At 42.7% G+C, this 16,192-nt stretch overlaps 1 protein-coding gene across 1 annotated transcript in view; it reads right to left on the bottom strand.

Annotated features, from left to right (window-relative positions):
- Positions 1–788: 788 nt before the first annotated feature.
- Positions 789–16,192, bottom strand: part of LOC140197730 (guanine deaminase-like) — a 79,537-nt gene continuing 64,133 nt past the window's right edge. Inside the window, exons 12-14 of the mRNA XM_072258116.1 lie at positions 9,714–9,832; positions 9,589–9,616; positions 789–3,708 (exon numbers count right to left, since the gene is read on the bottom strand). Of these exons, the coding sequence (XP_072114217.1) occupies positions 3,641–3,708; positions 9,589–9,616; positions 9,714–9,832 (215 nt within the window). The 3' untranslated portion in view covers positions 789–3,640. The remainder of the gene's footprint in view (positions 3,709–9,588; positions 9,617–9,713; positions 9,833–16,192) is intronic.

Here is a 16,192-nt window from a genome sequence, read left to right as displayed (position 1 = left end):
TTAGTGGCTGAGGATGGAAGGTCTCCAGAGTTGATAAGGGCGGTGATGGTACGGGAGACAATGGTTTGATGTTTTTTGGTGGGGTCCTGTTCCAGGGATAAATAAGAGGAGGTGTCAGAGAGCCGCCGTTTGGCCTCAGTGAGGTAGAGGTCCGTCTGCCAGACTACTACAGCACCACCTTTGTCAGCACCCTCCCCCAGCTACCTCTTGGTTCCGCCTCCTTCTACTACCCATTGTGTTTTCCCCTATTCTTTCTTCACCTTTCCTGCCTATCACCTCCCTGCCTCCCTTTCCCCACCCCTTTATCTTTCCCCTTACTGGTTCTTCACCTGGAACCTACCAGCCTTCTCCTTCCCACCCTCCCCCCAACTTCTTTATAGGGCCCCTGCCCCTTACCCCTACAGTCCTGACGAAGGGTTCTGGCCCGAAACGTCAACCGATCTTTTCCACGGATGCTGCCTGACCTGCTGAGTTCCTCCAGCGTGTTGTGAGTGTTGCTTTGACCCCAGCATCTGCAGATTATTTTGTGTTTTTTATTCTTCTCCATAGATGCTGCCTGACCTGCTGAGTTCCTCCATCATTTTGAGAGTGGTGTCAGGCTCTTATTACTGATGCCCATAATGATCTGTGACGGGTCCACAGTTAGTTCCTATCTTGATTCAGATGATGTGATTGAGCCTGAAGTTAGTTTGATTCAAGTTAAGGTTGCACATTTGCTCTTGGATGATGCGAGCATTTAGTTTTGTACTTCACTGCAATACTGACACAACAGACATATTTCAATAGCATTTCAAGCTCTTAAATTTCTGTAACAACAGTTTTTATTTGACATAAAAGACAGAGCATTTTAATGATCAATGAAAATAGCATGCTTGCTTAAACAATACAGATATGCCACTTTGCAAAGTTTTTAATAGGTACATGCCAGTGTATAAACCAGTTGTGTCTTGATTGACAACATGAATTTGCAATGGAAACAAACAAAGACGTAGCTTTAAAAACATAAACCTTTTCCCTCTATATTCCACATTTGTGCTTGAATCCAAGTTCTTCTCATGTTTCCTTTCCTACCATTAGATAGTTACACAGCTGCCCACATTCTTCATTGCAGTGTTACAACCTGGCATGTGGCTTAGTACAAAGGGAGACCTCAATATCTTAACGTGAAAAGAGCAAGGCAATGTAAGTACTATTCTGTTTTTATGTAATTGAAGGGTAAATTTGTTTATGGGGTTTCAAATTCATTTAAATAATTTGCTTTTGGTTTGCATAGCTTGGAACCAAATCACATTGTTCAAATTTGTTGCCGTCAATTGAGCTGAATGTTTGATCCATATTTGCACTATCATGTCACACCTTAGTTATCTGCTTCAGCTCCTGCCTCAGTACATCCATAGACTTATTGCCATTAGTATGACTGTTCAAACACTGTACAATTCAGTCACCATAACTTTGATTCTGGAAAATTCAAGTCATTCAAAAATTCTGTTGCTTGCATTGCAGTTCATGCCAATTACTTACAGGCTTAAGCTAGACCCCAGTTCCTGCCCTTACCCTACTATATCTCTGTCATTTACTTCAGCAGTATAAAATAATTTATTTTATTAGATAATTAATGGCTTATTTGTTCTAGCCACAGCATTTCCAAACTAATTCAATCCACCTTTGTTGCCCATGCCTTCAACTAGCAAGACTCAAAGTTCTGATACTCTCTCTCTAAACCTATCTCCTTGACCAAGTCTTCCGCCATGTTATAACTTTTGCAGTTCAGTATCATTGCTTTTGGATGGGTTAAGAGAGTTGTTATAATTGGATGCTATTGTTGTTATTGCTGTTGGACTACATGCTCCTCCACCCCCAGTACACCCACTTCCTCAAACCAATCAGGAAATCTTCAACAGTTACACAAGTTTTCATTCACTGAGACACCAGCTGTAGAATTGCAGAATGCATTTAAACCTTTATACACAATTACACATGATTTGACTGTCTGATTCCAAGCACTTTGCCTTAAGAGGAATATTAAAGTTTTGACCAGGATACAGGGCAGATCAAGCGGGATGGTCCCAGGGATGAGAGACTTTGGTTACCCAGGGAGCCTGGAGAAATGGAGTTGTACATTTCTCGGCAGAGGAGGTTAATTGGGGGATTACCAGAAGAGTTAGAAACCAAAGGATGTAGCTGGCAATTGTGAATGCAGCCCAGTCCATCATGCAAACCAGCCTCCCCTCGACTGACTCTGTCTATACTTCTTGCTGTCTTGGAAAAGCAGGACCCCTCCTATACCCCAGTCATTCTCATTCTCTCATCCACCCCCCCCCCTCCTCCACTGGGCAGAAGATACAAACGCTTGAGAACATGTACCACCAGGCTTAAGGACAGTTTCCATCCTACTGTTAGCCCCACTTATATGCTAAAGATGATCTGCCTATCTACCTAGTCATGGCAAATCAAGAGCTAGATGGCATAGGTTTAAGATAATGGGGGAAAGATTTAATAGGAATTTCAGGGGCAACTTTTTCATTCATGTAGAATGAACTGCCAGAGGAAATGGTTGAGGCAGGTACATTAACAATATTTAAAGTGTATTCGGATAGGTACATTGATGGGGGAAGTTTAGAGCAGGGGTTTCCAACCTTTTTTGATAACATGGATGCCAATGATTAACCGAGGGGTTCGTGGACTCCCGGTTGGGAACCCCTGGTTTAGAGGGATACGAGCCAAATGTGGGCAAATGGACATCCTGGGTAGCATGGACAAAATATTTCCCCTCAGGTCGCTAATAAATCTCTCCACTCTTGTCTTAAATCCCTTTGTCTACCCCTGCACTTTCTCTGTAACCACAATACTACCTTCTGCATCCTGATTGTTTTCCCTTTTGCACAATCTCGATACATGGAATGATCTGAAGGATGGCAAGCAAAAACCTTCACTCTGTCTCAATACATGTATCAATATGAAACAATTAACAACGGTTCAGTTTGAGTGCTCTATTCCTGTATGACTCTATAATCCAACTGAAAGTGGGAGCAGATTCCAAGGGCTTTATTGTTTCCATCTACTCCTATTTCTCACATTCTTAATTATTTAAAAAGAAAAAGAAACTATTTTCACTCTCTGTGCTCTATCACACTCCCTGTCTCTGCAAATGCTTGTGTTACATCTTTCAGTCCTACGTCAGCTTTCCTTTCCTAAGGCAGTCCTCAGGAAGTGTGACTGAGCTCAGCATCCTGGAATTAGATAATACCAAGATCACAATCCTAGGATTTGGGAAGACTGAGCTCACAGTCCTGAATTAGGAAATGCCAGACCTGTCCTGCTCCCAGTTTCCAAGGGATGATGTGAACCCCTGTCAGTGAGGTTCACATCAATGGGAAAGCCAATGGAAGGAGCAAAATAATCCAAAAAAGCCAAGGGGAAATGTTACAGCTGAAACTCTGCAGAGCGCCAAACCTAAGGTGCAAATGTGAATTAGTCTGGCTGAAAGAAATTGTCATTTAAAGCCTTAGATATTTTTTTTAAATGTCAGCTCAGTAAGCAAGCAAGTGTGTATAGCAGGACAAAGATGCCTCTTATATATCAGAGGCTCCCTGTGATTGGACAGATTATCTATCAATGCCTGTGTTCTGTGATTCTTAAACTAGGCTCTGGAAAAAGGAAACACTTGCTTGCCAGCCACATAGACCTCCGACATGTTCCGGTCGTCTCCTGTAACAACACAAATATCAAAGGAATGAAGCACATTTTCATTCTGGAATGGTTAACTGTAAAAGGAAATGGTCTTTCTATACTAAGCAAAATGCTGTTGACTCTTCAGTCTGCTTCCACTGCAATGGTCTGCAATGCAATGATGTTCTCACATGAAAAAACCTTCTAGTTTCTTGAAGTAAATACAGGATTTGGGAATGCTGAGCTTGTGATTCTGGATTAAGGAAAATTGAGCTCATGGATTTCATTCCTCCTTAAACCTGAGCTGATCCACACTTTGCTACCCGTATCCTAACTTTAGAATCAGATTTATTGTCACTGACATATGACGTGAAATTCATTGCTTTGTTGCAGCAGTACAATGCAAAAACATAAAAATCTATAAATTACAGAAAATAAATAAACAGTGCATATAAAAAGGAATAATGAGGTAGTGCTATTGGGTTCATGAACCATCCAGAAATATAATGGTGGAGGAGAAGAAGCTGGTCCTAAGTCACCGTGGGTGTCTTTGGGATCCTGTACCTCCACCCTGACATTAGTAACAATAACCATGACCAGGATAATGAGGCTTCTTAATGATGGATGCCACCTTCCTGAGGCACTCCGTCTTGAAGATGAACTCAGTGATGAGAAGCCTTGTACCATGGTGGAGCCAGCTGAGGCCTCAAGCCTCTGCAGCTTCTTGCGATCCTGTGTTTTGGCGTCTCCATATCAGGCTGTGATGCAGCACTCAGAGTGCTCTCCTTTGTACATGTACAATCGGTCTCCATGCTACAGGACTGCTTTGACGACGTCAACTGGAATGTCTTTCATAATGAGGACGTCTTGGAGTTCACGGATGGGGTCATGAGCTTCATCTGGAAGTGCATCGAGGATGTTGTCCCCCAGAGGTCAGTCAGGAACGTGTCTGAATGACTGACGTCCTGTCACACTCACCTCAATAATAAGCAAATGTTTTGAGAGGCTGGTCAAGGACTTCATCTGCAGCATGCTACCACCCACACTGGACCCCCTACAATTTGCCTACCAACACAACTGATCGACAGATGCCGCAATAGCCACAGCTCTGCACACCATCCTTACACATCTGGAGAAGGACAATGCTTATTTGAGAATGCTGTTCTTCGACTACAGTTCAGCATTCAACACCATAATTCCCTCCAGGCTTGACAAGAAGCTCAAAGACCTCAGCTTTCACCCTACCTTGTGCAGCTGGAACCTGGACTTCCTGTCAGATCGCCAGCAGGTGGTAAGAGTGGGCTCCCTCACCTCTGCCCCTCTGACCCTCAACACAGGAACCCCTCAGAGCTGTGTACTAAGCCCCCTCCTTTACTGTCTGTATACCCATGACTGTGCTGCCACCCACAGCTCCAATCTGCTAATTAAATTTACTGATGATACTACATCGATTGGCCTAATCTCAAATAATTATGAGGCAGCTTACAGAGAAAAAGTCATCATCTTGATACAGTGGTAATAAGAAAACAACCTCTCCCTCAATGTTGCAAAAACAAAGGAGCTGGCTGTGGAATACAGGAGGAATGGAGAAAGGTTAACCCCTATTGACAGCAGTGGATCCGGAGTTGAGAGGGTGAACAGCTTTAAGTTCCTCGGCATACACATCACTAAGGATCTCACATGGTCTGTATATATTGGCTGTGTGGTGATAGAAGCACAACAGCACCTCTTTCACCTCAGACGGTAGTTGGTATGGGCCTCCAGATCCTAAGAACTTTCTACAGGGGCACAATTGGGAGCATCCTGACTGGCTGTATCACTGCCTGGTATGGGAACTGTACCTCCCCCAATCGCAGGACTCTGCAGAGAGTGGTGCGGACAGCCCAGCACATCTGTGGATGTGAACTTCCCACTAGTCAGGATATTTAGAGTGACAGGTGTGTAAAAAGGGCATGAAGGATCATTGGGGACCTGAGTCACCCCAACCACAAACTGTTCCAGCTGCAATCACCCAGGAAGCGGTACCGCAGCATAAAAGCCAGGACCAACAGGCTCCGGAACAGCTTCTTCCACCAGGCCATCAGACTGATTAACTCATGCTGATACAATTGTATTTCTATGTTATATTGACTGTCCTGTTGTACATACTATTTATTACAAATTACTATAAATTGCACATTTAGATGGAGACGTAACGTAAAGATTTTCACTCCTCATGAATGTGCAGGATGTAAGTAATAAAGTCAATTCAGTACAGAATTTTGCAGGAGTCTGGTGATGTTCTAATTCTCCTGAAACACTTACTGAGTAGAGCTGCTGGCGTGCCGTCATCATGATTGCGTCAATGAGTTGGTCCCCGATAGATCTTCTGAGATGGTGACTCCCAGGAACTTGAAGTTGCCCACCCTTTCCACTGCTGATCCCTCAGTAAGAGGCCCTCAGCTGCACCAAGCCCTTTTCACATATCAGCTCCTGTTGACCGACCCTGGCTCCCGGTCTGGTAACAGCTGATTTATAAAAATCCTTCATGGTCTTAGTGTCCTGATAATCCCTGCAGCCTTCTCTGGTTCTGTGATCAGACAGCACGGCAGCACAGTTAGTATAGCTACTGCCTCACGGCTCCACTGTCCCTGGCTCAAAGCTGAACTCAGCTAGTGTCTGTCTGGAGTCTGCGCTTCCTCCCTTGAGTCAGGAGTTCCTTCTGGGAGCTCCAGCTTCTTTCCCTGTCCTAAAGGCATGCAGTTAATTGATGACTGTAAATTGTCCCTAGTATCTAGTTTGAATCCAAGAGGAAGATACTGACACGATGAAGGGAGCCCTGAACACTACCAGAGATGGAGGACCTCCATTGCTGCCCTAAACACCAGTGGCGTAATGGGCAGTAAAATGTATAGTTTGAATTGGGGGTGGGGAGTTGATGGGAATGTGGAAAGTATAAAATGGGATTAGTGTAAGTGGGTGCTTGGTGGTCAGCACCAACTTGATGGGCCGAACAACTTCATTCCATGCTGTAAGAACAGAGATTTCTTCAGCGAGACAGTAGTGAATCTGTGGAATTCGTTGTTACAGAGGGATCGATATGCCCAGTCATTGATGCATTTAGGTATTGATACATTCTTGATTAGTGTGTGTGTGTGTGTGTGTGTGTGTGTGTGTGTGTGTGTGTGGGGGGGGGGGCGGTTAAGGGTTACAGAGAGAACGCAGGAGAATGGGGTTGAAAAAGAGCAGTCAAGATTGAATGATGGAGAAGATTAGATGAGGCTGAATGACCTAATTTTGCTTCTATATTTTATGGTCTTAGGTGCCTATGATTCAAAACTCTGTGATCTTTGTAGACTTGTATGTATGCTTTAGTTAATGGAGATGGGGGTCAAGCTGCTCTGTAATTCTGTCACTACACCTCTCTTTAAGTACCTTAATCCATCAGACCATTGTCTCCTGCACCATCACCAACCCCGTCAATTCTGGAAATCTCCCATCCAATGCCACCGGACTTGTAGTTCCCTTACCCTGCACTGCTCATTTCAACCTCCTACCCAAGATCCACAAACCTGATTGTCCAGGTACACCCATTGTTTCTGCTTACTCTTGCCCCACTGAGCCTGCGTCCGCAAAGCTCAATTCCATTTTACCCCCTTGGTTCTGTCCTTTCCCACCTACATCTGCAACACTTCACATGCTCTCGATCTCAACAATTTTCAATTCCCTGGACATGACTGCCCCTTTTTCACCATGGATGTCCAGTCCCTATGCACTTCTATCCCCCATCCAGTAGACCTTAAAGCTCTCTACTTCTTTCCCAACAACAGACCTAACCATCTCCACCACCACCCTCCTCTGACCGATGGAACTGTCCTCACCCTCAACAATTTTTCTTTTGGCTCCTCCCACTTTCTACAAACTCAGGGTGTAGCCATGGGCTTCTGGATGGGCCCTAGCTCTGCCTGCCGTTTTATCAACTACGTGGGACAGTCCATGTTCCAAGCCTTCCCTGGCAATACACCCCAGTTCTTTCTACATTGATGATACATTGATTACTGCATTGGTGCTGATTCATGCACCCATGTTGAGCTCATCTATTAAATCAACTTCCATCCTACCCTTAAATTCACTTGGTCCATTTCTAACATCTCTCTCCCCTTTCTTGTTCTCTTTGGAGACAAATTGTCCATCGATACCTTTTATAAACCTATTGATTCCATGGTTACTTTGACTGTACCTCTTCCCAACATGTAAAAATAGCACGTCCTTTTCTCAATTCTTTTGCCTCGACTACACCTGTTCCTAGGATGAGGCTTTCCTTTCCAGAACATCAGATATGTCTCATTCAACAAGCGGGGTTCCCTTCCTCTGCCATTGATGCTGCCCTTACCCACGTTTCCTCCACTTCCCAGACATATACACTTACCCTCACCTTCCTGCCACCTTAACAGGGATACAGTTCTCTTGTCCTCACTTACATTACCATCCCATGAGCCTCCACATCCAACACATCATTCACAGCATCCTCCACCATCTGGTATTAAACATTTCAACCCTAGGAAACAGATACTCTCTGTCCACTCAATCTATGCATCTCATAGTCTTGTAAGCCTATCCCCTCAGCCTCCAGAGCTCCAGCGAAAACAACCCAAATTTATCCAACCTCTTGTGATAGCACATGCCTGCTAAACTAGGCAGCATCCCAGTCAACCTCTTCTGCACTCTCTCCAAAGCCTCAACATACTTCCTATGGTGGGGCAACCAGAACTGTAGGTATTACTCCAGATGTGGCCGAACCAGAGTTTTATAAAGTTGCAACATAATATCCTGACTTTTGAACTCAATGCCTTGACTAATAAAAGCAAGCAACCAGAAAGACATCCCAAGCTATTTGACCAGTGCAGAACAGCCAATCATGGAAGTACAGAAATTTACAGTATTTAGTCTATGAGCAGCTGATAACGTCATTCAGATCAATCTGTCTGCAGCTTTCAATCCATGACTCTGTCTCTGAACCAACATATGACCTGTGGAACTAGAGGAGCCAACACACTTGACCAATGTTATACAACCATCAAGAACGCTTGGCTGGCTGTACAACTACTTCTGGCTTATAGGCAGAGACTGAAGACGGCAGTACCAGTGGTGAGGACCAAGAAAATGTGGTCAAGGGAGGTGGAGGAGTGCTTGGAGGATTGTTTTGAGTCCGTGGACTGGACAATATTCAGGGATTCATCTTCGAATCTGAATGAATATGCCACAGTTGTCACCAACTTCATCAAGACTTCATGAAGACCTGTGTAGATAAATCTGTCTTTGAGAACATATCAAACATACCTAAACCAAAAAGCTGTGGATGAGCCAGGAGATTCATAATCTGGTGACGACTAGATCTGCAGTATTCAAGACCAGTGATCCAGAACTATACAAGTCCAGGTGCGACCTACAGAAGGCTATTTTAGCAGTGTGAAATAAATATTCATTTAATTGCCCTATTTGGTTCTTTTTCACATTTATAATAATTTTTATGTATTTACATCGTACTGCTACCGCAAAACACCAAATTTGACACCATTGATTTATCAGTGATAATAAATCTGATTCTGCTAAATCTGAAATTAAATTTGTCTTGACTAATCTTTCCTGTTTTGTTCCCTGGCAATGTCCTTGTTAATTATTTCTATACCATCTTCAGTGCTGTCACAAAGCTTCTGAAGTTAAAAAATAAAATTTGACATCAAGCTGTAAGGAAATATTAGGAAATTAGCTACAAGCTAAGGAAAGAATGAGGTTTTAAACAGTATTTTAAAAAAGGCAAACTTTGACTTGCTAAGCTCCTCCAGCATGTAGTGTGTGTTGTTTAAAAGTGAGTCAACTAATGCTTATAGTTTAATGAAATTGAAGTGGCATTTGTAATTAAATTGTTTCACAACTCACCTAAGAATAGAAACTTCTGAAAGATATCCTGTAAAATCAGCAAAGAGAAATTCAGTGACATGTGAAAACACAAACGCTGAAATGCTTTCCAACTTTGCTTAGGAATGGGTTCACAGAATCCTTACCATCAGGGTGTCCTCAGGAGATATTTCAAACGGAGAGCTTGGGATGCCAGTGTTGATCAGAATAGCATCAAAGTCCTTTCCCACCTCAAAGTTTCCCGTCAGCTTATCGAGGCCCAAAGCTGTAAAAAGCAAAATTATCCTCCATAAAGAACGTGTATAATTTATAAAAGGGAACACAGTTACATGAAGGGCCGGAGCCTCGGTAGCATAGCAGTTAGTGCGACACTATAACAGCTCAAAGTTCAAATCCGGTGTCCTCTGTAAGGTGTCTGTACGGCATCCCTGTGGAATGCGTAGTTTTTTCCCGGGTGCTCTGGTTTGTCCCTCAGTTCAAAGATATACCATGTAGGTTAATTGGTCATTGTAAATTGTCCCATGGTTAGGTTAGGGCTAAATCAACTTGTCATATGTATGGAAATATTGAATAAAGGACTCCCGAGTTTCCTCAAATTTGATCAAGGAATTAACTGTGCTACTCCTCATTTTTTTTCTAGGTTTAAACAAGCTATAGTTTGAGAAAACCATTGAAATGTAGTAGGGGGATCAAAATCTTTCCATTTAAATAAAATGGATCTTCTGGCCATCAGCGTAACAAATGCTATCAAACGGCAGGCTGAAGATGATAAATAATTAGAATCAATCATTGGTAATCTAAAAATTGCAGTAATAGGATGGAGTTGTAAATCAATATATAAAACTGCTGAAACAATACCAAAGATATCTTTCCAGTATTTTTTCAAAAGAGGGCAGGACCAAAACATATGGGTTAAAGAAGCAACCTCAGAATTACATCTGTCACACATAGGGTTTATATGGGAATAAAAATGGGCTAATTTATCTTTTGACATATATATAACTTAAGTTGATTTTCTTTTTGAATCCTTTTTCCTAATATCTAATTGTTTATGGAAGGAGCAACGGAGTCAAGGACAGAATAATTAATTATAATTGACAAATTATGGCAGCCCAGTTTTTTTTTTCTGTTTTGTTTTCTGCTTAGCTTAGGGGTTTTTTCTTTTTGTTTTTTTTTTCTTGAACAATTCTTTTGAACTTTTTTTTCGGTTTCAATTATCGAGAGATCGGGAGGACCTGTCTGGATATGATATTTGAAACTTACGTTTGTATATATGATTGCTATTATTGTAATCCTGTTCTCTTGGTATTGTTATTATTGATATGTTCATTTAACTGATTAGAATGCAATAAAACGATTTGAAAAGGAAGGTTAAGGCTAAATCGGGGTTGTTGGGGATTGCCGGGATGGCAGAGCTCGAAGGGCCGGAAGAACCTACTCTGCGCTGTCTCACTAAATGAAAAATTAAACGAATAGACAGGATTGTTACCTTGAAGCGGAATGCTTAATAGATACTAGAGAGGTTGTTTAACCTCTTGCTTCTCTGATACCCACCAGCTTTAAGCAGGTTCTATTATACCAGTGCCCAAGGAGAATATGGCAACCTGACTCAATTACAATGATCCAGTTGCACTTACATTCATTGTGATGAAGTGCTTGGAGATGCTGGTGATGAAACTTATCAACTCTTGCCTCAGAAGTGACTTGGATCCTCTCCAATTTGCCTACCATTACAACAGGTCAACAGCAGCTGCCATTTCACTGGCTTTTCACTCAACCTGAAACACCTAGCCTTTGAAGATGCATATATCAGGATGCTCCTCACTGATTGCAGCTCTGCATTCAACACTATCAACCCCTCAAAACTAATCAGTAAATCCAAACCCAGGGCTCCACACATCCTTGTACAGCTGAGTCCTCGATGTCTTCTCTCGCAGTTCAGATCGGCAACATGTCCTCCACAATCTCCATCAGCGCAGGTGCACCACAAAGCTGTGAGATTAGCCCCCTGCTCTATTTGCATTAAGCTTATGACTGTGAGACTAAGTATAGCTGCAACGCTATATTTAAGTTTTCTGATAACACTGCTGTTAGGCTGAATCATCAGGGGATCAGAGGTGGTGAGGTTCAGCAACTTTAAATTCCTCGTTGTTATCATTTCAGAGGACCTGCCCTGGTTCCAGCATGCAACTCCCATTACAAAGAAGGTGTAGCAGCAACTCCATTTTCTTAGAAGTTTGCAAAGATTCGGCATGTTATCTAAAACTCTGAAAAGCTTCTATAGAGGTGCGGTGAAAGGTATACTGACTGGTTGCATCATGCTCTGGTATGGAAACACCAATGCTCTCAAATGGAAAAGCCTACCAAAAGTAATGGATGCAACCCAGCCCATTTTGGTTAAAACCCTCCCCACCATTGAGCACATCTCCAAGAAGCATTGTCACAAGAAAGCAGCATCCGTCATCAAGGTGGGAGGAGAAGATGGCAGCGCGCGCAGCTCTCTGGTGAAATGATATCGTATTGGTAAGTAGGATGCCGTGCACAATTCTGATTTCATGGAGACAGACGTGAGAAGGCACAGAGGAACATATGGAGAAATTCCTGAAATGCCCGGTTCGCTGCCACTGCTACTGTGCGATTGAGAATCTCTGGAGGGAAGGCCTCAAAATTTCCGGCTTTGCCTGCTGCTGGCGACCAAGGCTGGGGTCGAAGTGTTCGGCAGAGATGGTGCTCGGTACTCGGTGTCGGAGGGCTGGTTGGAGCTCGAAGTTTTCGGACGACTCAGAGTTGGACCATGGTCGGGCATGGCAGGGAAAGTTTTCTTCCTTCTCCCGTCTGCGCGAGATGTGGGACTTTCGAGAGACTTTGAACTTTTTTACTGTGCTCATGGCCTGTTCTCCATCAAGTTATGGTATTGTTGCATTGTTGTAACTATATGTTATAATTATGTGGTTTTTGTTAGTTTTTTCAGTCTTGGTCTGTCCTGTGTTTCTGTGATATCACACCGGAGGAATATTGTATCATTTCTTAATGCACGCATTACTAAGTGACAATAAAAGAGGACTGCGTGTCCTCATAATCTAATCTAATCTAAGTACCCCCACCATCCGGGTCATGCTTTCTTCTCACTACTGCCATTGAGGAAGTGGTGCAGGAGCTTCAGGACTTACACCATCAGGTTCAGGAAAAAAAACTGATTTCCCCTCAAACATCAGGCTCTTGAACCAGAGGGGAAACTTTACGAAACTTCACTCACCCTAACACTGAACTGGTTCCACAACCTATGGACTAACTTTTAAGGACTCTACAACTCATGTTCCTGATATTGAGTGCTTACTCATTTACCATCATCATGGGCACTAGCTTCCCCAGCATCCATTAAATCTCAGAGGCAATGCGTCAGCATCTGTCATTGAGGACTCCCATCATCAGACAATGAACTCATGTCCACTACTCCACTACAGTGGCTTCTGGTTATTTGGCTATTGGTTAATCGAGACAGCTGTTAATTTAGAACAACACTTAGAAACAAAAACTAATCAAGAAAATCGCAGTGATTCCCTTTGTTTATTTAGGATACTATGCTGCTTAACTGAGACAGGAAGCTATTGCAGAACAGGTTTGAACCAGCTTCAGTTGTGTGCACTTGCATGGCAGTTAGACACTACACAGCACTTCAAGTGAACAGTTTTTAAATAGCATCAGTTGCATGTGTTTTTGTTCAAAAAGCAGTGTTTCTTGTCACTGACAGATGGTGAGAAATAAGGAGAAAGACAATTCAGAACTGTTTTACTCACTACGGTTTTAAGCAATCGGGCTTGGAGCTGCCAGAAACAGCTGTGAGTGAAAATGAAATGATTTCACTACTTCAACAATTTAGGCACTACGAAGAATTTGAAGGTATCGACAAACACCCTGAATGTTCCAACAAAAAATGAAGATTCGGAAGACGCAACCATCGAAAGCATTGTACGAAGGCAGTCTATTATCTGCACTGGGTGTCTGCTCTGATTTTGTTCATTTACAGTCAATCAAAAGAAAACAGCAGAGCACACTGGATGAATTCCTCCGCTGATAACTATTAGGAACCAATAAACAATTTTATAGAACTAGTGTTCGAATTTGTTCTGTCCTTCATTTAAGTACATAATTTGTTATTAGTTAAATGGTGGTTTGTCTTTTTTATACCTTTTGCACTATTTACATGAAACCGGCTAGTTGGGAGGCCACTTAATTGGGCCAAAATTTGTCCCAATTAGAGAAATCCACTGTATCTTTTTTTTTGCTCTCATTTTCTAATACTTATTTAATTTTTAAAAATATGTGTATTTCTTATTGTAGTTTATGGTTTGTATTTATTATTATGATTGCAATGTACTGTTGCCTCAAACAAAACAAAAATCATGCCATAAGCCAGTGATATTAAATCTGATTCTGATTCAGATCTTTCTGTTTTTGGATTTGCACAGTCTGTTGTCTTTTGCACACTGGTTGTCTGTCCGTCTTTGTTGTGAGTGGTTTTTCATCGATTCCATTGTGTTTCTTTGCGTTTACTGTGAATGCCCACAAGAAAATGAATCTCAGGATTGTATATGGTGAAATACAGTATATGTAATTTGAAAATAAATCTACTTTTACATTTGAAGGATAAAGTAAATAAGAAAAAGAACATTCACCCAGAGAATGGTGGTTTCTGGAAATCATTGTCTGAAAGGACGGTGCGGGCTAAGCCTCCCCCCAGCATTGATAAAGTAACTGGATCATCACAGTATCATGGAAATTTAGAGCAGAGGAGGAAGTCATTCAATCAATCATATGTACTTCAGCCCAAAAACCTATTTAGGTATTCAAGCTGGAGGTCTGTAATTAGTGGAGTTCTTCTCTGCTGGGACCCCTGCTGCTTGTGATGTATATACATGACCTGGATAAAGATGTAGATGGGTGGGCTAGTAAATTTGCAGATGATACCAGAATTGGCGGAGTTGTAGATAGTGTAGAGGACTGACAAAGAATGCAGCACAAGTTGCAGATATGGGCTGAGAAATGGCTGATGGAGCTTAACTGAGAGAAACGTGAGGTGTTGCACCTCGGTAGGGCAAAGGCAAGGAGAGAGTACAATGTAAAGGGCAAGGTCCGTAACAGAGTTGCTGAGCAGAGAGAACTGGGATCCAAGTTGTAGCTGCTGAAAGTGGCTACACAGGGTGATAGGGCAGTTAAGAAGGCTTATGGGACGCTTGCTTTTATTAGTCGAGGCACTGAGTTCCAAAGTTAGAAGGGTATGTTGCGACTATATAAAACTCTGGTTACGCCACATCTGGAGTATTGCATGCAGCTCTGGTCTCCCCATTATAGGAAGGTTTTTGGGACTTTGAAGAGAGTGCAGAAGAGGTTCTTCAGGATGCTGCCTGGTTTAAAGGGCATGTGCTGTTACAAAAGGCTGGATAAATTTGGCGTAGGTAGGAAGGTTTGGTTGTTTTTGATTTGCTTTTTAGCTGGTTCAGCACAACACTGTGGGCCAAATGGCCTGTTCCCTAGCTGTACTGTTCTATGTTCTACGTTAATCCTACTCCCAGCTCTTAATCCAGAGTCCTGTAGATTATGGTTCATCACACAGCCGTCCAGCTACTCTTTCAGTCTCATTTCGATTTCTGCCTCCACTAACTCTCAGCACTGATAAAACGACGTGAAGCAGTACTTGAAGACCCACTACCTCCAAGGCTGTGGACTGGGTGGCCACCCTGGGGAAAATGGATGAAAGGACTTTTTTCTCTCACTGTTTCCCTGATGGGATGACATGGGATGACAGTAAGCATGGGAATGCAGCTTTCAGATGGAATTCCTAAAGGGCTTAGTTCTTGCTGTGGAGGAAAATGCAATATAGCAGGAGGAGGCAGCAGTTACATGCAAGAACACAAAGGATGCTGAGGTACTGCAAGGTCTTGGAGTACATGATGCGTACTACACTTGCAGGGCTGGTTTTGCTCAGTCATGTTGACCAGCCACATCCTCCACCACCAGAGTTTGTTTAGCCCCAGTGGTCAAAATCAATGAATGGTAAACATTGGTTATCAAAGGAACACAGTGTTTCATCACTCTTCACCTTCTGTATAAATCAATACTTTCCCAGAAAGCAGAAGGCTGATTGTTGAACCAATAAATGGCTATAAAATAATGAAAGGCTTTGAGAATTATAACATCTAGAAACCCATAAGACCATAAGACACAGGAGCAGAATTAGGCCATTCAGCCCATTGAGTCTACACTGCCATTCCTTCATGGCTGATCCTGGATCCCACTCAACCCCATACACCTGCCTTCTCACCATATCCCTTGATGCCTTGACCAATCAGGAAATAGCCAACTTTCACCTTCAATATACTCACAGACTTGCCCTCTTTACCACAAACTCAACCTGTAAATTAACCTTCCAGGGGTCTTGCACGAGGACTCCTAAGTCCCTCTGCACCTCTGATGTTTGTACATTTCCCAACACTGTATTCCATCTGCCACTTTTTTGCCCATTCTTCTAATTTGTCGAAGTTCTGCTACAATCACATTGTTTCCTCAGTACTGCCTACCCACCCACCCTCAAAGCTATCAGTTCCATTATCCAAATCACTGACAG

The sequence above is a fragment of the Mobula birostris genome, chromosome 5 (genome assembly GCF_030028105.1).
Source record: "Mobula birostris isolate sMobBir1 chromosome 5, sMobBir1.hap1, whole genome shotgun sequence".
Classification (NCBI taxonomy): domain Eukaryota; kingdom Metazoa; phylum Chordata; class Chondrichthyes; order Myliobatiformes; family Myliobatidae; genus Mobula; species Mobula birostris.
This window is presented reverse-complemented; position numbering and strand designations above follow the sequence as displayed.